Raw genomic sequence first — 23431 nt, forward strand, 5'->3', positions numbered from 1 at the left:
CAGTGCTGTAGCCGCGCAGTTCCCTTTTTGCTCCAGACGTTTGAAAGCTGGCACGGCAAAAGCGTGCTGGTGTGGCGTACCTCTACATCTCAACACTGACATATTCAGACTCACAGTGACGGTAAGACTTCCCCGCTCGTTGAGTAGAGTGACCGGAACGTTACAAGCATAAACCGGCTCAATAATTAGCTTTATATTACTTCTGTACGTAACTTTATCTCTATATTAGCAAGTTAGCGCTAACGCTAGCTAGGTTGACTTCAAGCTAATGGGTCTGTCTATTTTCGGCCGCTGACATTCCATGCAGCTTAAGGTTCTGTCTATGAATAAAAGAACATTGTTCATCATAATATAACATTCCGACCGCCTTGCACAGAAGACAAGTCGCTTGTTCAGCACAGCGAACTGAGACGTCAAGTTGATCTAAGGTCCGTGGGGCCAACTGAGAGGCTCCAAGAGTGTAGCATGTGTTGCTAACTTAGCCGCTACCAAGCTAACGTCAAGGATTGGGTGATTACTAGTAAGGCGACAATTGTATGGAATAATTAAGGGAGTACAACGCTGACTTATAGCTTCAGTTGGTATTTTTTTTTGTTTACCAGAGAAACTTGGTAACATTGAGGCGATTTAGCTGTGAGCTGTTCTTGCTGTCTAATTACAATCTACCAGCCCAAAAGGCAAATAAATACTTGTAATGTTCCCCAAGTTTGATGTATCCAACGCCAAACGCACTTATTCTTCTAGCACTGACTCACTTGAGGCCTTCTCACTCCCCGTAGCAAACATGGAACTGAATGATGCTAACCTCCAAACCCTCACAGAGTTCCTTCGAAAAACGCTGGACCCAGACCCAAACGTCAGACGTCCAGGTAACATAACTGAGCGTATCTCGTATCTGCTGTACATACAGTGGTGTGAAAAACTGTTAGCCCCCTTCCTGATTTTTTTTTTTTTTTGCATGTTTGTCACACTTAAATGATTCAGATCATCAAACAAATTTAAATATCTGTCACAACAACTGAACACAAAATGCAGTTTTTAAATGAAACTTTGTATTTTTAATAACTGGTTGGGCCACCCTTAGCAGCAACAACTGCAATCAAGTGTTTGCAATAACTTGCAATGAGTCTCTTACAGCGCTGTGGAGGAATTTTGGCCCACTCATCTTTGCAGAATTGTTGTCATTCAGTCACATTGGAGGGTTTTCCACCATGAAGCGCCTTTTTAAGGTCATGCCACAGCATCGCAATAGGATTCAGGTCAGGACTTTGACTAGGCCACTCCAAAGTCTTCAGCCATTCAGAGGTGGACTTGCTGGTGTGTTTTGGATCATTGTCCTGCTGCAGAACCCAAGTTGCTTTCAGCTTGAGGTCACCAACAGACGGCTAAACATTCTCCTTCAGGATGCTTTGGTAGACAGCAGAATTGAGCGTTCCATTTTTCACAGCAAGTCTTCCAGGTCCTGAAGCAGCAAAACAGCCCCAGATGATCATCAAGATGTTTTCTGACAAAACTGAGACGAGCCTTAATGTTCTTTTTGTTCAGCAGTGGTTTTGGTCTTGGAACTCTGCCACGCAGGCCGTTTTTGCCCAGTGTCTTTCTTATGGTGGAGTCACGAACACTGACCTTAACTGAGGCAAGGGCGGCCTGCAGTTCTTTGGATGTTGTTGCGGGGTCTTTTGTGACCTCTTGGATGAGTCATCGCTGCACTCTTGGGATCATTTTGGTTGGCCGGCTACTCCTGGGAAGGTTCACCACTCTTCCATGTTTTGATCATTTGTTGATAATGGCTCTCCCTGTTGTTTGCTGGAGTCCCAAAGCTTTACAAATGGCTTTAAAAAGTTTCATTTAAAAACTGCATTTTGTGTTCATTTGTGTTGTCATTGACTAATATTTAAATTGTTGATCTGAAACGTTTAAGTGTGACAAACATGCAAAAAAAAAAAAAAAAGAAGAAATCAGGAAGGAGGCAAACCCTTTTTCACACCACTGCATATATCTTATTTTTCTATCACTGGTGTTTTATAACGCCTGCTTTGCATTGTGCTTTCTTTCTAGCTGAAAAGTTTCTTGAATCAGTGGAGGGAAACCAGAACTACCCCTTACTGCTTCTGACTTTGCTGGAAAAGTCCCAAGACAATGTCATTCGTGTGTGCGCTGCTGTTACATTCAAAAACTACATCAAAAGAAACTGGCGCATTGTGAGTCTTTCTGAATGGTGAAGTTATAAAATATCGTTATAAAATACGTACTTAAAGCATGAACTGCGTTGCCGATGCTTTTCCTGCAGGTTGAAGATGAGCCAAACAAAATTTCGGATCAAGACAGAACCACAGTCAAGGCAAACATCGTTAATCTGATGCTGAGCAGCCCGGAACAGATTCAAAAGCAGGTACGTGCTATCAAGGGTTTTATCTGTTTGTCTCGCTTTAATTTTAAATGAATGAACCCTGTGATTTTTCCCCTCCAGCTAAGTGATGCCATCAGCATCATTGGAAGGGAAGACTTCCCTCAGAAGTGGCCTGACCTTCTCACAGAGATGGTGACCCGGTTCCGCAGCGGCGACTTCCATATTATCAATGGAGTGCTACGTACCGCACATTCTCTATTCAAGAGGTAAGAGATTACCGCTTGCTGTCCTTTTCATGTCCAGTATCTCACACAAATGAAGGGGGCAAAACTATAGAAACTACACGTGGGTGCACTTTAGAGGAGTCAGTGTGCAGCTTGTATTGAGGCATTGATTTGCTATCCACTGAAAATCAGCCATTACCGACGGCAACGCATGTGAGCATGGTGATGGGAGCGTCCAGGTCCGGGTGCTGCAAGAGTGCAGTCTGCATTGGGGAGGGAGCTGTGGTTCACTGACGACGTGAACTCCCAACGTGTTCTGTGACATTCTTAACTCCTAACTTTTTATATCTATTATTTTTAAAATGTACATGTAACTCTAGTTTGTGCACACCTGGAGGTAAGAACGACTCAAAAAAAGTTGGATTTGAAACTGTACCTGTAGATTTGTCCGTAACCAGATAGATAGTAGGAATGCTCCTACCAGGGTCCGATACCGATCATCCATGAGTGAGATCGGCGGGTACCGATCACATGGATTAACGGTGCATTTTTCAATTTGAGTGGTATCGCCCAGGGATCCTGTGAGACTATTCCAAGGGTCCCTGGCAAATGTCTGCAAAGATTTTTTTACTATTTGACACAAACTCAAATTTAATTTGATGCATGTTTTGGAGTAATACAAATATATGGGAAATAAATTGTTGAATAATTTATATTTTTAGTTCCAGATAACAAAATGAACAGAATAAAATAATACAAATAGCGTAAGTTAAAAGAGAATAGTGTCAAGGTTGCAGGGGTCTCCAACTTTCCATCACTATTAGAGCTGCCAACTATTTGTCTTTTTATTTACAACTGGCAACATTTCAATTGTACACTACTTTATTTACCAAGCACATCTCCGCTCAAACAGTGTGGCCATCGTCTGTTTTGTGCTCATTTGTCATTATATAAATGCATAAAGTCTGAATTCAACAGTTAAAATAAAAAAAAAAAAAACAACTTTGTTAAAGCAAATATTCTTTGGCCCGTTGTAAGCTACTCAAAATCAGCTGGTGAGCTAGGAGACCCCCTGTGGTAGTAACACCATCACAAGGCTTTATGTTCATTAAACAACCACACACAAATAGTGTTTTGAGGACAAGACATAATTAGGAGAGTAAACATTTTCAATTGACACTTGGAAAAGTTAGTATGTACCCCATGAACATAATATCCACTTATAGCTTTCCCGAGGGACAAGAACAAGCTCCGAACTAACAGCATTGCTTGTTTGTTTTAAAAACAAAATCTCACTGTGGTGAATTTGGAAAAGGAATGCTTGATGTGCTCACGCTAACCCACCTTCAGCACAGTCTTGCCTCATTGCGTTGAGCTTTCTTTAAAAATGGTCGGTTATCAGATTTATCAGTGTGACGCCATAATTCCTATAATGTAAATGGGCAAACAAAGACCAGTAGCTTGGTCAACACTGTATTGTGTTTGTGGAGTTTTTAAATGTTTTGTTTTCACCTTACACTGAACTTGTCCCTCGTTGTCCTCCCATTTGTTTATCCTCCTCCCCTCCGCAGGTATCGACATGAATTCAAGTCAAATGAGCTTTGGTTGGAGATCAAACTGGTTCTGGAAACATTTGCCTTACCTCTGACAGAGTTGTTCAAGGTTTGTCATGACTTATTGGAGAGATCATAACCCTCTTGATTTCCCGGAATATCCGAGAGGCGGGTGCAGCTCCCGACATTATGGACGTGAGCACAGGAATGTGTGTACACACTCTTGAAATCGGATGAATGCATTAGACATCTGTGATGTCGGGAGTTGGTCTCGCTTATTAATTCCCAGCAAACCATGCATATTTATGATGCAACTAATGTGTATACAGTGGATTCCATTTATGTCAACGCCACTCAGACTGGCTGACTGACATCAACATAACCAAAACAATTTGGAAGGTTACTTTGCACCGAACCAGAAGTCGCTGTGCATGTTTTAATGCTGTGTAACTAGACAGTAGTTATGATGTGGGTTCACTCTGCTTTCGTTAACAGTAGGGCTCCAGGCTAACTTTTTTTTTTTTTTTTTTTTTTTACTTTGAGCACAGTGGCCCCTAACTTTGAAGTTTTAGGAAAAATGTAGGGGCACACACCGAAATTGACTTGGAAAGTAAATATTCACATTTATCATTTCAATCGTCACTATTACTGGTAAATACATGAACAATAATTGCAGAAACTCTGTTTTCAATTCACATTTGACTGTGCAGCTTGTGGTGCCAGTATTATCAGCAAATTTTGTGCTCCCCCTCATGTTGTGGGTATCGACAGCAGAACTTGTAGTTCATTCGGTACGTTTCCATGCACTAAATTGCAGTAATTTCCGGACTACAGAACGCACGAATATTTAAGCCGCACCCGATAAATTTAAAGAGTAAAAACAGAGTCCATAGACGAGCTGCACCGGTCTACAAGCCGCATGTTTCTACATCGTGGAGAGATATTTAGTACACAGAAAGATATTACACACAACAATTAAACAAACAGTAGAAGTAAAGACCACACATCTTGTTAAATGAGCTTGCGATGGATCGTGGAACCTGACCCAGCAAGGTGCACTGTGGTCGTACACACTCTCCAATTAGCAGATGTGCTGCACCGAAGGTCGGGGAAACCAGGGTGTAGAGCGGATGGAGCCACCTGGCCGGGCCCATCAAGGTGCCCTTTAGTTGGCCACATTCTCCGAGCGCCCTGGTGTGCCGCTCCAGATGTCCTTAGAACCAGGATATTGAGCGGGTGGAGCCACCTGACGTGTCCCAGTAAGGTGCGCTGTAGTCGGACACACTCTACGAGCGCCCCGGTGTGCCGCCATGTTCTCATGCCAGAATACTGGAAGCGAGTGTCTCATCTTCAGACATTTGCTCACCATTACTGAGGAAAAAAGTACATCTACTGGTCACATTTGGCATTACAGTTTACTGCATGGACCTCCGACACCTCTCCACGTATTCTCCATGATGAGGGCGCTGCTCGAAAGCACGTGAGATGTCGTGAGACCAGGACGTGACCACATATTAGTCGCATCACTTTATAAGCTGCAGGGTTAGCATGAGAAAAAAGTAGCAGCTTATACACCGGAAATTACGGTAGTCGGATAACTGAAATAATTGTTCTCAATTTTTTACGTCACTGTTTATATGCACAATCTCCACTAAGATTATTGGCCATGCACTGTGCGCCTCCCAAAACGCTACACAGCGCTTATGCTCCTTTCAGTGCGGGTAAAAGTTTGGCTTTTCCAGTTGACCTGTTACGTCACATATAAACAAAGCATCTCCGCCAGCAGATCCGCCTATTAGAAGCGACTTTGGGCTTGTTTTTTTTTTCTTTTTTTTTTGGAAAGTGGCTTGCAAATTCCCAAGTTCCGTGTTGTTTTGGGCTTGTTTTCAGAGAGCTAGTCACTTGTTTTTCTCACGAAACCGTGTTTGTGCTGCAAATGTGCATGAGAAGGAATTCTACGAGCCACGTTGTGCTCTTGACTATGGTAATGGAAATGGTTTGATTTATTTGAACATGCATACAAGTTGTGTCTCCGTTGCAGTGAAGACGCAAAACATTAACCTGCCAGACACAACTGTTGCCCTCCATTCAACTTATGGCTATCAGACATGAAATAACACACGAAGATGCGAGCGTCTTCATCACATACACACGAATAGAGAGGCCACAGTGCGCAGGGCACGGCGGGGGAGACACATAACGCTGAGCGATTTGTGAGGTCTGATTTTTTTTTTTTTTTTTTTTTTTTTTTTTTTTTTTAAGGAGGCACTTGTATGATGCAAATGTATTACTCTTTTGAACGCATATTGTTTTGAGAAGCCAAACTCTTTACTTAAGTGACCCAGCAACGATGCAGAACTGCGTTCCTCGTCACGGAAATCTGACCAGAACTGGACTCGTGGGACCAAATGGGGGGGGGGATAAGTCACTGTTGAATTAGTCCACTGCACTGCTGATGGGGATGTCATACAACTTCATGTCAAAAAATCCGAGTTATCCCTTGAAGGTAATGTAATGTGTTTGTGTCATTACTTCGGCCTGGTGACCAGAATACTGCTTATCACTTGTATTTCAATATGTTTTGACTAACAATAGACCGTAGTCTACTACGAAACAGCAATAACTTTTAACATAATAGATGTCTGGAAAAAAAAGCGATATAACGAGGGAGAGATAATTGAGCCGCGATATTGCGAGGAACGACTGTACATACAATGTGCCTAATGTGCATCATGACCCACTTGGCCACAATGAATTCCGCGCCCGCAGAATGCCAACTCCGCTCCAGTAGCACACACGCAAGAGAGAGAACTCCTTTCCAATCGCATAATCTAGGTATTTTAATCTGATTTACACAAAGCCAAACGAAATTAACCGGTCGTACATGCATGAGTAGATTTAAAAATGTACACAATGCGACCATTTAGTCGCAATCTGGAGCCCTGTAACAATACTACACATACAGCACATGTCAACATAAATGGACCCATTTTCCACAGAAATGAATCCTCTGGTTCTTAAATTTGATGTGGACCACGTTTGTCAAAGTCAACTTAAACAGGTTGCACTGTAGTCACTGTATATACCTTCCTTGTTTGGTTGCAGGCCACGATTGAGTTGTGTCAGACTCATGGTACAGACGTCAATGCCTTGAAGGTCCTCTTCTCGTCGCTCACACTTATCTCCAAGCTTTTCTATAGTCTTAACTTTCAGGTATGTTAAAAAAAAAAAAACACTGTTAATCATAACACACAAGTCTTATTATAAGGAATGGATTTCATGTTTTTTTGCATTATTCTGTAGGACCTTCCTGAGTTTTTTGAAGATAACATGGAGACCTGGATGACCAATTTTCATGCACTTCTCACCCTGGATAATAAACTTTTACAAACAAACGTAAGTGTTCTTTTCTTTTTAAACACATGCCGTGAACATTTGCTGCCCCGTGCAGGAGAATAAGCATATCACGTCTCTTAGGATGAGGAGGAAGCAGGTCTCCTGGAGCTCCTCAAGTCACAGATCTGCGACAATGCTGCTCTGTACGCTCAGAAGTACGATGAGGAGTTCCAGCCATATCTTCCTCGTTTTGTCACCGCCATCTGGAACCTCTTAGTTTCTACAGGCCAGGAAGTTAAATATGACCTGGTAAGCATGGACGATCCCAGGATGGTGTTGTTATTGTCCTTTTTCCTGACAGTTTTCTTTGTTTTGCCGTAGCTGGTGAGCAATGCCATCCAGTTTTTGGCGTCAGTCTGTGAAAGGCCACACTACAAAAATCTATTTGAGGATCAAAATACGCTCACTAGCATTTGTGAGAAAGTCATTGTGCCCAATATGGAGTTCAGAAGTAAGCAGTTTCTTTATTTGTGGCTTTTGATGGCACCTGGCAGTGACTGATGCTTGAATACAAATGCACTCTTCTCATGTGACTTTGATTTCTGTTTGTGCTTGATTAGGTGCAGATGAGGAGGCCTTTGAGGACAACTCTGAAGAATACATCCGGAGGGACCTTGAAGGCTCTGGTAGGAATTAAAAGTGTCACACAGTAGTTAGGGCGGCGCGGGTCTAGAAATGTTGTGAATCATCATTTTCTTGCTTTAGAATTATTACATGTCATTGTTTTGTTCTGCTTCAAAGAAACTTCCAGTGGTCTTTCTGCCGTTCTTCATGGGAGGTTTGTTTCATGGGAGGAAGGACAGTTGACGGGGGACTTTCTGTTAAGAAAAGACATTTTTAATAGAAATGAATCCAAAGACGGAAAGTAATTCAGCAGGTCAAAAACACGGCACACTGGCTCACTCCACAGTACGTTCATGCACGTAAAAAAGACAAGTCAAAACAAAAGTTGAGTAATGCAGTGCTGATATAAGGCCGTCAGTGGGTAGAACCAGGGCAGCGAAACAAACCCGCTGGGGCACGAGGAAGGCGAGGGGGAGGAGGTGCAGTGAGTTCTTGAGTAAAATGGCAGCATTTGTTTGTGATACAGCTTTTAAGTAAAATATATCATCTATAAAAATATATACAGTCGTCCCTCGCTATATTGCATTACGAATATCGCTATATCATATTAAAAAAAAATAAATAAATAAATAATTAATAAATGTCCGCTGTTTCGTGATTGACTATGGCCGATTATTAGTCAAACATCCTGAAAGACAAACGTACAATTCATCGTGATAAACAAGGGATGACCAATAAAAAAAATTTAAAAAAATCTGTCATTTAGAAATTTCGCATGTTAAAGTGAATTTTTTCTCTTTTTGAGCAAAGTAGTGGTAAAAACCAATGTCTTTATATATATTAAAAAATATATTTCTCCAAATAAGAGTTTGATATGGTTTGTTTTAGAAACCCATACGAGAGCGATGCTAACCACCCTCTCTTCCTTCCTCAGACATCGACACTCGTCGTAGGGCGGCGTGTGACTTGGTACGAGGCCTTTGTAAATTTTTTGAGGGTCCGGTCACGGCAATCTTCTCTGGATATGTGAACTCCATGCTGGCCGAGTACGCAAAGAACCCCGGTGTGAACTGGAAGCACAAGGATGCCGCCATCTATTTAGTCACGTCACTGGCATCCAAAGCACAGACACAGAAGGTATTTGTGGTGGTTTCTTTTGGGTATTATATAGGGATGTTACAATACACTCCGCTCAGACGAGACGACACACCATATTGGTATCACAAGAAGGAGACGATACTTGAACATTACTTACTAAGGAAACTACAATGGCAAAATATAAAGGACTGGAAAAACAGACTTTTTAAAATTTAACTGAGTCATAAAACAATGCAGGTACGTTTTGAAATATGTTTTTAACTTTGCATGCATGATTCTTTTAGCTGTTGAACTTCCTTCCACAAATTGAAACAAAAGCTATAAATGATAAAAGTTCAAATGACAGCAGTGTCATGTAGTTACTGTATGTAACGACACATAGAAAATGGATGGCAGTAGATTAGCTTCATGTTTATGCTAAAAGAACTACAGGATGCATAGAGTGCCTTACCGGGAAGTAGGTCCCAGTTAGATTGTACCTTCACATGTTTTGACAGAAGTCATATGCAGCGACTGTGTTTTGGTCTGACAAATCTTAAGTAACTTTGATCAACTGTAGAATTACTACAGCTTCTGCGTGGACATTAAAGGGATAGTTCAGATTTTTTGAAATGAAGTTGTATGACGTCCCCATCAGCAGTGTACTAAATCAACAGTGACTTACCCTCCCATTTGGTCCTGAAAGTCCAGTTCTTGTCGGATTTCCGTGACTAGGAACATAGTTCCGCTTAGTTGCTGGGTCATTTCAGTAAAGACTTTGGCTTCTCAAAACATCATGCTTTCAAAAGAGTAACACATTTTCATCATAAAAATGCCTCCTCGAAAAAAAATCAGACCTAACAAATCGCTCGTTCTTTGTCTCCCGCCGTATCCCTGCGCACTGTCACCTGTCCATTCTTGTGTATGTGAGGAAGACTCTTGCATTTCTTCTGCTGTGGAACACACACGTAAACAAGATGGCCACGGTGCTCTGTCGCGGAAGAAGATGCGAGCGTCTTCATCACATACACGAACGAAGAGGCAACAGTGCGCAGGGATACGGTGCGAGACGGGGGTGTGGTAGGGGGGCTGTAAATCACTGTTGATGTAGTACACTGCTGATGGGGGTGTCATACAATTACATGTCAAAAAATCCATACTATCCCTTTAACACAGCGGCAGCTGTTGAGCTCCGCCAAAAAGTGAAGCTGCGAACGCCGAGTGCAGGTAGGATTGCAAGGTTTACAGTGTGCGTGAAGTACTTAATCTGTGGTTCTAATCCTGCCGCCATATCCATCCATCCATCCATCCATCCATATTATGAGTATTATCATTCACAGTAGCGACGTCAGAGTTGAGTTTGACTTCTGGCTGCCCTTTTCCCGCGAGACAGATTTTCTCTACACGAGAAATATTGTCATGTTTTAATCCCGCGACACCCCTAGTATTACTGAATGTATACGTGTGTAATTAACTTTGTTTTCACCAGCATGGAATAACTCAAGCCAACGAGTTGGTGAATTTGACGGAGTTCTTTGTGAACCACATTCTTCCTGACCTGAAATCCCCTAATGGTAAGATATTGATGATGCACTGTCTGCAAATACTGTACTTGCATAGTAGAACATGTCATGCGGTGTATATATTTCTTGGTAATACTGCAGCACTCATAGGAGGCAAACAATGTCTATTACCTAATCCTGCAGATTTTCCATGCAAATCTAAAACATAAAGGAAAAGTGCACTTTTTTTCCATTTCTATATTAAATGGCAAGGTACATATTTATTGGTTCTCAAATTTAGTTTGAAATATTTTGTATTCTGGAACGGATTAATGACGTTAACGAAGGCACCACTCTAGTATTAAATACATATGGGTTGTCATTGCAGTTAATGAATTCCCAGTGTTGAAAGCAGACGCAATCAAGTATGTGATGATCTTTAGAAGCCAGGTATGCTTTGAACGCTCTTTCTTCATGGCAAAGCCGGATGAATGTCTTCTTGAAAGCTTGCCTTCTCTCCAGCTTCCGAAGGAGCAACTGCTTCAGGCTGTTCCTCTGCTGATAACTCACCTGCAGGCAGAGAGCGCAGTGGAGCACACGTATGCGGCACATGCCTTGGAGAGACTGTTTACCATGAGAGGCCCGAACAACACAACACTGTGAGTGTTACATACATATAGTACATACATACAGTGGTGTGAAAAAGTGTTTGCCCCCTTCCTGATTTCTTATTTTTTTTGCATGTTTGTCATACTTAAATGTTTCAGATCATCAAACAAATTTAAATATTAGTCAATAACAACACAACTGAACACAAAATGTGTTTTTTTTATTAAGGGAGAATAGAAATCCAACCGTACATGGTCCTGTGTGGGAAAAAAGTGATGGCCCCCTAAACCTAATAACTGGTTGGGCCCCCCTTTAGCAGCAACAACTGCAATCAAGCGTTTGCCATAACTTGCAATGAGTCTCTTACATCGCTGTGGAGGAATTTTGGCCCACTCGCTTTGCAGAATTGTTGTCATTCAGCCACAATGGAGGGTTTTCCAGCATGAAGCGCCTTTTTTAGGTCATGCCACAGCATCTTTAGTTCAAGACTTTGACTAGGCCACTCCAAAGTCTTCATTTTGTTTTTCTTCAGCCATTCAGAGGTGGACTTGCTGGTGTGTTTTGGATCATTGTCCTGCTGCACAACCCAAGTTGGTTTCAGCTTGAGGTCACCAACAGATGGCCGGACATTCTCCTTCAGCAGAATTCATGCTTCCATTTTATTACAGAAAGTCTTCCAGGTCCTGAAGCAGCAAAACAGCCCAGACCATCGCACTTCCACCACCATATTTCACTGTTGGTATGATGTTGTTTTTCTGAAATGTGGCGTTACTTTTATGCCAGATATAATGGGACACACACCTTCCAAAAAGTTCAACTTTTGTCTCGTCAGGCAAAATTGAGACGAGCCTTAATGTTGTTTTTGTTCAGCAGTGGTTTTGGTCTTGGAACTCTGCCATGCAGGCCGTTTTGCCAGTGTCTTTCTTATGGTGGTGTCATGAACACTGACCTTAACTGAGGCAAGTGAGGCCTGTTGTTCTTTGGATGTTGTTTTGGGGTCTTTTGTGACCTCTTGGATCAGTCATCGCTGCACTCATGGGGTCATTTCGGTTGGCCGGCCACTCCTGGGAAGGTTCACCACTCTTCCATGTTTTGGCCATTTGTGGATAATAGCTCTCACTGTGGTTCGCTGGAGTCCCAAAGCTTTCGAAATGGCTTTATAACCTTTTCCAGATTGATAGATCTCAATTCATCTCAGCTAAGTTATGTTTTAACAGGGGGGCAATCGCTTTTCCACACAAGGCCATGTAAGTTCGGATTTTTTTTTTCCCCTAATAATAAAAAGTTTCATTTAAAGACTGTATTTTGTATTCAGTTGTGTTGTCATTGACTAATATTTAAATATGTTTGATGATCTGAAACATTAAATGTGACAAATATGCAAAGAGAAATCAGGAAGGGGGCAAACCCTGTTACACACCACTGTACACATGAACGACATTATTATATAGCTCAACTAACGTCATCTTCAGTGTCTGGTTAACATGTTATGTTAAACTTTTATCCCCCCAGTATCTCTCCTGTAGAGATGGCACCTTTTACCGAACTGCTGCTCGTCAATCTGTTCAAGGCAATGGCACATCCTGGTTCATCAGAAAATGAATACATTATGAAAGGTTTGCAAGACTTTGTCCCTCTGCAGATGTGCTTCACAACCTTTTTAGTGTCAAGGCGCATAGAACAGGTGGATATACAGGTTAATTATGTACCTTCTGCCATCTATTGGAAAAACATGTCCTTGTTCAACTTGTCGCTATACATTGCTGGCATATTGATGAATAAAGACGTATTATATGGAGTAAATCAATAACATTTTGGACCAATTAAGTGGTGAAGAAGAATGCCAAAGCACGGTTGGGAATAGTCATGGGCAAGTGTAAGATTCTGATGGTGGTATGGATAATCTTGGGCAAAACTATCACGGTTTCACAGTACTGTAACTACAGCTCTAAAATCTCTTATTTTGAAATACATTACCAGGCAAAAGTTTTAGAACACCCAATTTTTCCACTTATTGAAATTCAAGCCGTTCAGGTCCAATGAATTGCTTGAAATGGTACAAAGATAAGTTAAGTGCCAGAGGTTAAAAAAACAAGAGTAAGGTTACCCAAAACTGAAAAATGTGTATTTCAGAATGATACAAAATGCCTCTTTCAGGGACCACAAAATGGGTCAACAATTTAAAGCTGTTCTGCAGAAATGGAGGTTGATCAAGCCTTGGCAGTTGGTGCAACTAATTCTTACAGGTGTTCCAAGTTCTGGAGTATTTACTACCGTCTCTGTCTGCATGAAAACAGTGTTCGGAACACACTGTGATGCCATACCCTCGTGAACATCAGTTGAACAGCATTGTACTGGAGAAAGTTATTTGTTGCCACAAAAATGGCAAGCATAAAGGGAATTAACAATGGAAGAGAGACAGACCATCTTAAAAATGTAGGGTTTTCCTCCAGAAAAATGAGTGTTCTAAAACCTTTGACTGGTAGTGTATCTGTATTTTTAATAGAACATGATGAAAGTGGAGCACATGTATTTAAAATAAAAAGCAAAAGTAACTAAATTTGTTCTAATTAGTTCTCAATGCAGTCTTCCCCGGCTAATCCTGCAACTCAAGTAACAGCACAATAAATATTTTGTTTGTTAAAACAAAAAAAACAAGCAAATGCAAATCAAGTGGCTCAAGGTCACAACATAATAAAAAAAAAACAACTCATAATGTTACGTTATTATTTCATAGTGGTGAATGTGCCAGTCACACTTTTCCATAAACGTCTGTTCCTGGGTCATGTGATTGTGAGCAACTGAGACGTTAAGTGGTTGTTGCTTGTTGTTCAGTGGAGAGAAATGGTTTATACCACTTATCCTCGATTCCTGTCTCCTTCTGAATCACATCTCCACTTTTGAGGACCCTCGACGTGAGTGATATGTCGACAGACAACGGCGACAGTGCTGGCGCCACTTAATGCTAACAAGGCAGCTAACGCCAGTGTTATCTGTGCCCGACTTTTGGCAACACCGCACATGCCTGTGGTTTGAACAAATGGAAGCCCGGTTGTAACTGCGAGGAATAACACAGGACGTGACAAAGTATTTCCACGTAGTGACCGCGCTGGACCTCCACTTTCTCTCATACTACAGGAACGGATGGTATGAGGGACAAATTTGGTGGTTTTGAAACCGTGACACTTTCATACCATAGCATACCTTGAAACCCGTAACCGGCCCATTCCGAGTTGGGAATGACTACTCTGAAAGTACCCTTACCAGTGGGTGTCCGGTCGATTGTTTAACATTACCTTTTCCTTCTGTTTTTTTTTTTTTTAAGCTATCATGCGTAGCTTCTCGCTGCTCCAGGAAGCCATTGTTCCCTACATTCCCACGCTGATCGATCAGCTCACTCAGAAGCTCCTTTTAGTCAGCAAGGTAACCCACAGTCACTCGCTACTTGTGTAGACAAACTGCTTTCTCCCAAATGAATGGAATACACTAAAGTCATCTTGTGTGTTGTGTTCAGAACCCAAGCAAGCCCCACTTCAACCACTACCTGTTTGAGTCCCTGTGCCTGTCTGTCCGCATCACCTGCAAGGCTAACCCGACCACTGTCAGCAGCTTCGAGGAAGCTCTCTTTCCAGTGTTCACAGAGATCCTCCAGAACGATGTCCAGGGTCAGTTTCTCCCATTGTTGCTTTTGTTGCACAAAATGACAGGTTTGCAAATCAAGGCCCTCCCTTCCCCACCTGTTCATCGTGACATTTGCCCTGTGTTGCAGAGTTTCTCCCGTACGTGTTCCAGGTGATGTCTCTCCTCCTGGAGATCCATTCCAGCTCCATACCCTCTTCCTACATGGCTCTATTCCCACATCTGCTGCAGCCTGTGCTGTGGGAGCGGACGGGGAACATCCCCCCTCTGGTGCGCTTGCTTCAGGTGTACCTGGAGAAGGGAGGAGCCACTATTGCCACATCTGCTGCTGATAAAATAGTGCGTGATGGCAGTTTTGTGCATGGTGTCCGTGTATATTCATTAGCTGGGCAGTTGTTTGACTCTGAAATTTTGTTGAATTCATTTCTCCTCCTCAGCCTGGATTGCTCGGCGTGTTCCAAAAGCTTATTGCCTCCAAGGCTAATGACCACCAAGGATTTTACCTGCTCAACAGCATCATAGAGCACATGCCCCCGTAAGTCGCCGCTCCTCTCAGGATCTGTGAACGTAGAGAAGTGACTGGGATTGACCTGGGTCATAACGCCTTTCCTTTAATGTTTTGTCAGAGAATCCCTCATACAGTACAGGAAACAGATCTTCATTTTGCTCTTCCAGAGGCTCCAAAGCTCCAAAACCACCAAGTTCATCAAGAGTGAGTACACTCATCATTAGGCATGGGCCAGTATGAGATTCTGACATATGATAACCTGGGGGTGAAAATATTGCGGGTTCATGGTATTATAATCACAGCTCTAAGCTCTAAAATGTGTTGTTTTGAAATATCGTTATTGAAAAGAACATTTATTTTTAAACAAAATAATTGAACATGATGGAAGTGAAACATATGTATTAAAATAACAGAACAACAATAACAGAATTCTTTCTAAATAAATACGCAGTTGTTAATGCAGTCTACTGTGACTAATCCTGCAACTCATGTCAATATTAGACCATGAATATTTTCTTACTAACAAAACAAAATGCAAATAAATACAGTCACTGACTCAGTGGCTCAAAAAAGGTCATAACATAAATAATAATAAAAAACTTGTAATGTTACAGTATTTCATAGCGTGGTGACTGTGCAGGTCCAGTATCTTGTCCACAAGTGTTTTGGAGCTGTTGGCTTTTGTATTTGTTAGTTTTGATTCCCGTAATTTTCGGTGTATAAGCCGCTACTTTTTTCTCATTCTTTTAACCCTGCGGCTTTTACAGTGATGCGGCTAATATGTGGTCACGTTCTCGTGTGCTTCCGGGCAGCTCTGTCATTGTGGAGAACACATTGGAGAAGTGTCGGGAGGTCCATGCAGTAAACTGTGATACTAAATGTGACCAGTAGATGTAGATGTTGCTCCTGATGCTGCATCATCATTAGGTAAATGTGCTACCAGTGTCAAAGCACTTTGAGTGCCTTGGAGGAAAAGCGCTGTACAAGTGAAAGACCACTTATGTCGACCGACCAGGACATAAAAGCCAAGGTCACCGGGGCCGCCCTGTGGAGCCAGGCCTGGAGGTGGGGCACGATGGCGAATGTCTGGTGGTCAGGCCTAAACCCATGGGGCCCCTCCCATGAGTGATGAGCTCATGGGAGGGGCCAAAGGCAGCGGGTGAAGAGTGAGATGGGTGGCGTGGCGGCCGAAGGCGGGGACCTGGGTGGTTCGATCCTCGGCTGCAGAAGCTACCTTGGTACATGAAATGTCACCTCTCTGGTGGGGAAGGAGCCTGAGCTGGTGCGTGAGGTGGTGAAGTTCCGGCTAGATATAGTCGAACTCACGTCAACGCACAGCAAGAACTCTGAAACCACTCCTCTCAAGAGGGGCTGGACTTTATTCCACTCTGGCGTTGCCGGCAGCGAGAGGCAATGGGCAGGGGTGGCAATTCTTCTTGCGCCCAAAATGAGTTGCTGGCATCCGGGAGAAACGCTGAGTAGAACCACTGCTCCTCCGCATTGAGAGGAGGCAGATGAGGTGGCCTGGGTATCTGGTCAGGATGCCTCCTCAGGGAGGTGTTCATGGTACGTCGACCGGAAGGAGGCCTCGGGGAAGACCCAGGACACATTGGAGAGACTACAGTATGTCTCTCAACTGGCTTGGGAACGCCTCAGGATCCGCCGGGAGGAACTGGACAAAGTGGCCGGGGAGAGGGAAGTCTGAGCTTCCCTGCTTAGGCTGCTGCCCCCGTGACCCCACCTCGGGTAAGCCGTAGAAGATGGATGGATGACAGACTATTTTAGTGGTTTTGAAACCATGACTTTTTCATACCGTGGTAACCTTGAAACCGGTAACCCATGCCGACTCTTCATTCACCTCATCAGTTTTCCATAGCATGTGCTTCATCATTTCAGTGGTGTCACATTGCCATAATGGCTTATAATTGCTTTCCCTTTCGTCCTATGTACAGGTTTCTTGGTGTTTGTCAACCTGTATTGTGTCAAGTACGGAGCCATTGCACTCCAGGAGATTTTTGACAGCATCCAGCCCAAGTAAGTCACTACTGACACTCGCTGCTGATGGAATTCTGGGTGGGTTGGAGTGAGAACATGACAGCTTGTTTTGTTCGGAGACAATGTGTTTGCCACAAAGCAATTTTCTCCAAACAGGACACACATTGTCAATCATGTACTCTGGAGCCTTTGTAAGGAGGATTCACAGGTGGCTCACTGGCAAACTTGTCAGGTAGTCATTCGGATGATACATGTATTGAAGGTCATTTGCATTTACATGCCTTTTAAAGCTTCTATTTTACTCACTCTTCACTTGATATGAAGCGGCAGCCAAAGATATCAAAGCTTTCAGAAGTGGCGTCATGAACCTGTGTTTGCTGGCTTCACGTAAATGACTTCAGTTCAGGAGAATGTCTGCCGACACCATTCTAAGATATACTGGGTACCTTGTCTGTTTTTGCAGGATGTTCGGTATGGTCTTGGAGAAAATTGTTATTCCGGAGGTTCAAAAGGTGTCTGGAACAGTGGAGAAAAAGATCTGTGCTGTTGGCATCACAAAGATCCTCACCGAATGTCCAGCCATGATGGACACTGAGTACACGAAGCTCTGGTAAGACAATCTGCCCCATTTTAGGTGTGCACTTCTGACAAACACTACTCCAGTGTGACCCGCTTATGTCGCAAACCAAGTCCTGATCTGCCATGTTCTTAATACTAAGAGAAATTACCTCCTTTCTTGACTTCTTTGACCGTTCCCTGGACTTCACCACGTTGCAAAGACACCATTGACCGTCTAGAAGGAGCCGAGTATCGCAGTCGTTTTAAATCTGCTGGATTGTTACTCGTTATGGTTCTGTCCAAATGTACATGTGTTTTCAACACACTGATTGAAAACACCAGATTGAAACCTCAGTTCTTATGAGTGGTATAACGTTCGTAACTCTGGGCTACACTCCAACATGGTAGGTGCGGTAATGCGCCTCAAAACTGGTTGCCGCTTGACTCCCGCCACCCGCAAGAAGGAGAAAACGCAACACCACCACATGCAGACATGTCTGCGGTGTACAGGGGTGAAGTTACTTTCACGTTGGATATTCGCCTCCGTATCTACAGCAGTAGTTCCCCCTCACTGTGCCCGGACTGCTGTGTCATTGTGTGGGGAGCTCGCACGGGAAGTGCCGGTATAACCACTGGTTGTTTATATTAGGGACTGTCAATAAAATATGGTTGTGGTGAAGAGAGTTTGTTGAAAAAATGTCATACATCCTAAATCACACCACAAATTGATCTATAACCATGTCAACTGATTAGTCCTACCCTAAAAGTATTCTGCACGCCCATTTTTTCCAATGTTATCTTTTATTGTTTGGACTTTTATTGGATCTTTTATTGGACTAGGGACCTGACTCACAGAGGTTTGTTGCAAAAGCCAAACAATATTGTTGGTCACGCTGTGTTATAAAAAATTGAGCAATACTTTGGTTGCATTATTTTTAATGCTTTGAAGAGCTACGTATCTTCTTAACCGTATTCAATTCCACAATTCATGTTACTAACAAAGGCTTATTAAAAATTAAAAAAAAAAAAAAACTGATCGGCAAGACACTAATAAAATTCAGATCGTATTGGAAGCCAAAAAATGTGGATCAGGACATCCCTAGTCAGAAGTAAACATGCAAGCAGTGGATAGTTTATATTTCCATTTCGGTTATGTCAACAACCGCTTGTGTCAGCTAGGTTGAGACGGGTTCCACAATCGAGAACATGCCAATTATCTGTTTTTAAAAAAAACAACAAACAAAAAAAAGATAATATAGTCAGAATGTGTTTTCTCAGGACCCCACTGCTCCAGGCCCTCATTGGTCTATTTGAGCTGCCCGAAGACAACAGCATCCCGGACGACGAGCATTTCATTGACATAGAAGACACGCCCGGTTATCAGACCACTTTCTCACAACTGGCCTTTGCTGGAAAGAAGGAGCACGACCCTATCGGGGATGCTGTCGGCAATCCCAAAATACTGCTGGCCCAGTCCCTCCACAAGCTTTCTACGGCCTGTCCGGGACGGGTATGCCTCCATGTGCAGCAAAATGTGTGGGGAAACATTCTGTTATTAATTAGTGTTGGTTTTTTTTGGTGCAGGTTCCATCAATGCTGAGCACCAGTCTAAACGCAGAGGCCCTCCAGTTCCTGCAGGCTTATTTACAGGGAGCCAATGTGCAACTGGTGTGAGCGTGACACCACCATCTTTACACAGTCCACTACAGTTAGTCCATGGAATCCCCACAGAGGTAATCATTCACAAACGTGGCTTTTCTCTGATGGTGATTTAGTTTTTAAACATTTTAAGACTACAGAGACCAAAAACCATGTTTTGTTTTTTTTGGGAGGCAAAAGCTGGGGGAAAAAACAGTTTGGGTAGTTCTGGCATTGATGATGACTTCAACTGCAGCACGAGCAGAAACAACTTTCACCAAACGTCTGAGTTTCACATTTCTGTATTATTTTTATTTTTATTTTTTTGTAGGATTGAATATTGTGTAGCTTTGTTCATGTCTAGTCTGTTTCAGTTTCATGTGAATAAAAAGAGGCACTTGTATAGATTGGTTATGGTCTCCACATCACTTCAGTCCATAATTTGGTCCTTTCGTCAGTCTGTCCAACCCATTCTCCAGCGTGACTTCTTAGGAGACATTTTGTACAGTCGTCCCTTGCAGTATCAGTCCTCAGACATCTGTAATTTTATAATAGCTAAAACTAAGACCACATGCTTACTGTTTTTTTTTTTTATTTTTTTATTGATACTGAGTCCTGAGTTGACATGCCATGTGACAACACACATAGTATTGGTGTAAAAATAGTACTTCTCCATTCGATGTCAGCAAAAAATACACTTTGGTTTCAGACACAATGAGGTTGGCTTCAGGAAGACTTGATATAGCCGTTAGATGTCCTCTGTTCAACATTGTTGATGAAGGGCAACATGCATTTATCCCCGCCCATGAAGCGATACGTGGCGACATTTGCTTCCCATGGTAGCAAACTACAGAGGGAAGAGAGCACAATACAATTAAGCTGCTTCCAATGCGCATCTTCTTTGAATTGCACCGCACTTACGCTCTCGTCAGAAATGGGATGTACATAAGGCGAGGGATGCAGATCATTTGCTGTTCAGCTAAAATGGCCGTCATGGACTGCTGAACCGTGTACAAAGGCTCCAACGGTGGAATGAGACTGCGAAGCTCTTTCCTGAAATCGAGTGGTAGCTTTACTATGCATATAAAACTTTCGAATACGGTGGTGTCAAAGTGTTTGCCTTCTTCCTGATTTCAAATTTTTTTGCATGTTTGTCACACTTTCAGACTTTCAAACACACTTTGTTTCAGATCATCAAACAAATATAAATATTAGTCAATGACAACACAACTGAACACAAAAGGCAGTTTTTAAATGAAAGTTTTCATTAACAAGGGAGGAAAAAAAATCCAAACCTTCATGGCCCTGTGTGAAAGTTATTCCTCGCCCCACCCCTGTTAAAACGTAACTGTGGTTTATCACTAGTTGATTTTCTCTTGCCACACCCGTCCTCAATCATGAACTCACTTAAATAGGACCTGCCTGACAAAGTGAAATAGACCAAAAGATCCTCAAAAGCTAGATATGCCGTGATCTATAGAAATTCAGGAACAAATGAGAAAGAAATTGAGATTTATCAGTGTGGAAAAGGTTATAAAGACATTTCTAAAGCTTTGGGACTCCAGCCAACCACAGTGAGAGCCATTATCCACAAATGGCCAAAACATAGAACAGTGGTGAACCTTCCCAGGAGAGGCTGGCCAACCAAAATGACCCCAAGAGCGCAGCGACGACTTATCCAAGAGGTCACAAAAGACCCCACAACAGCATCCAAAGAACTGCAGGCCTCACTTGCCTCAGTTAAGGTCAGTGTTCATGACTCCATAAGAAAGACAAAAAGGGCCTGCATGGCAGAGTTCCAAGACCAAAACCACTGCTGAACAAAAACAACATTAAAGCTTGTCTCAATTTTGACAGAAAACGTCTTGATGATCCCCAAGGCCTTTGGGAAAATACTCTGTGATCTGACGTGACAAAAGTTGAACTTTTTGGAAGGTGTGTGTCCCATTACATGTGGCATAAAAGTTACGCCACGTTTCAGAAAAAGATCATACCAACAGTAAAATCTGGTGGTGGTAGTGTGATGGTCTGGGGCTGTTTTGCTGCTTCAGGACCTGGAAGACTTGCTGTGATAAATGGAAACATGAATTCTGCTGAAGGAGAATGTCCGGCCATCTGTTGGTGACCTCAAGCTGAAAGCAACTTGGGTTCTGCAGCAGGACAATGATCCAAAACACACCAGCAAGTCCACCTCTGAATGGCTGAAGAAAAACAAAATGAAGGCTTTGGAGTGGCCTAGTCAAACTCCTGACCTTAATCCTATTGAGATGCTGTGGCATGACCTTAAAAGGGCGCTTCATGCTGGAAAACCCTCCAATGTGGCTGAATGACAACAATTCTGCAAAGATGAGTGGGCCAAAATTCCTCCACAGCGCTGTAAGAGACTCATTGCAAGTTATCACAAACACTTGATTGCAGTTGTTGCTGCTAAGGGAGGCCCAACCAGTTATTAGGTTTAGGGGGCCATCACTTTTTCACACGGGGCCATATAGCTTTGGAGTTGTTTTCTCCCTTAATAATAAAGTTTAATTTAAAAACTGCATTTTGCGTTCAGTTGTGTTGTCATTGACTAATATTTACATTTGTTTGATCTGAAACATTTAAGTGTGACAAACATGCAAAAAAAGAAATCAGGAAGGGGGCAAACACTTTTTCACACCACTTTAGGATTGATCTGTGATGGAATGTCACCTTATCTCACAGCCTGCAAACATCCCAGTGTCCACAATATACGGGCAGACGAGAGTGGTTTTAATTCCATCCAGCTCCTCTGCTAGCAACTCGTGCGTCAGGGACTCATGGAAACCAACTGCCCCAAATTTACTGGCACAGTAATCCTGCGGAGGGGGGGGACGTCAATATTGTAATTAAAAGGCTTGTAACTGGACAGTGGCATTCTAACTAAAAGCAATGATGGGGCACTTTCAATACAGTTGGGGTTGTGTTCGGACATAAAATGCCTATTTTTTCCACTACTAGTACAATGTCGGGCTGTCTTCAACTAAGGATTTTCATAGTCTGTGATTTGTTAGATTTTTGTCCATAATAGACCAGTAAGTCTGTTATTTTTTGGTTTGTTTAAGAGCAGAGCTAATGGCGATCACGACAGAAACGGATGGCACTTGCAACTTTTTCCACCTCCAAAGAAATAGACTAAAACACATAAACGTGGTAGGTGTGCAACAACAGCAGCTTAATATTAGTGACACAAAAAGCAAGCTGAACGAAACACACATCACATTGGAAAAGTGCACACAGAATGGAAACAACACGGCTTGAAAAACAACAACTTGCCAAAACCCTTCAGCCTCAATTCTTGACTTAAAATTGACTGTCGGGATATAAAATGAAGTTGCCTTAACTGTTTCATCATCTTTAACCTTTTCAAGATACTTCCACAGTTTGGATGATTTTTATTTTTTTTTAGCAGCCATTATGAGCCATTAAGTCCGTCGATGTTGACGACGATGTTCCTAGCATTCAAAGCTAGCACTCGCCTCAGCTCCTCTATATCGTACCACTGAAGCGGGTGATTTTTATTCATGCGTGCTAAGTATCGGTCTTCTGTTAAACACACACATCATTTTTAATTCTTTGACACAAATTAGCCTTTTTTCGAATCAAAATAGGCAATGTATAACAAAAACCAAGACATTCTTTGTAAAGATGTGTGCTCAGCAGCAGCCGTAGGCACCCACCCATATTGTCACAATGATATAGGCCAAAAAGCTTACTATTGGTATCAACTTGACTCTTTGCTTTTTGTGTTCATTTTTGCTGTTTGTTTTTAAATTATCAAATATTTTTACTTTCTTCAT

General features: G+C 42.4%; 2 protein-coding genes across 3 annotated transcripts in view; one reads left to right on the forward strand and one right to left on the reverse strand.

Moving 5' to 3' along the window:
- cse1l (CSE1 chromosome segregation 1-like (yeast)) lies at nucleotides 1–20105 on the forward strand. Its single transcript, XM_054784868.1, has 25 exons — nucleotides 1–121; nucleotides 780–869; nucleotides 2059–2201; nucleotides 2291–2392; nucleotides 2471–2616; nucleotides 4146–4236; nucleotides 7233–7340; nucleotides 7431–7523; nucleotides 7605–7772; nucleotides 7845–7974; nucleotides 8084–8149; nucleotides 9022–9224; nucleotides 10654–10738; nucleotides 11055–11116; nucleotides 11189–11325; nucleotides 12788–12891; nucleotides 14601–14698; nucleotides 14790–14940; nucleotides 15045–15253; nucleotides 15352–15449; nucleotides 15541–15626; nucleotides 17375–17456; nucleotides 17881–18027; nucleotides 19254–19485; nucleotides 19560–20105. The coding sequence occupies exons 2-25, from the start codon at nucleotides 785–787 to the stop codon at nucleotides 19647–19649; spliced, it is 2916 nt and encodes a 971-aa protein (XP_054640843.1). The 5' UTR covers nucleotides 1–121; nucleotides 780–784; the 3' UTR covers nucleotides 19650–20105.
- Nucleotides 18722–23431, reverse strand: part of LOC129186528 (retinol dehydrogenase 10-B-like) — an 11562-nt gene continuing 6852 nt past the window's right edge. For both annotated transcript variants that reach the window (XM_054784869.1, XM_054784870.1), the window contains 3 exons: nucleotides 22305–22450; nucleotides 20535–20666; nucleotides 18722–20460 (listed from right to left, as the gene is read on the reverse strand). In XM_054784869.1, the coding sequence (XP_054640844.1) occupies nucleotides 20340–20460; nucleotides 20535–20666; nucleotides 22305–22450 (399 nt within the window). In that variant the 3' untranslated portion in view covers nucleotides 18722–20339. The remainder of the gene's footprint in view (nucleotides 20461–20534; nucleotides 20667–22304; nucleotides 22451–23431) is intronic.

This window comes from Dunckerocampus dactyliophorus, chromosome 8 (assembly GCF_027744805.1).
Source record: "Dunckerocampus dactyliophorus isolate RoL2022-P2 chromosome 8, RoL_Ddac_1.1, whole genome shotgun sequence".
NCBI classification, from domain to species: domain Eukaryota; kingdom Metazoa; phylum Chordata; class Actinopteri; order Syngnathiformes; family Syngnathidae; genus Dunckerocampus; species Dunckerocampus dactyliophorus.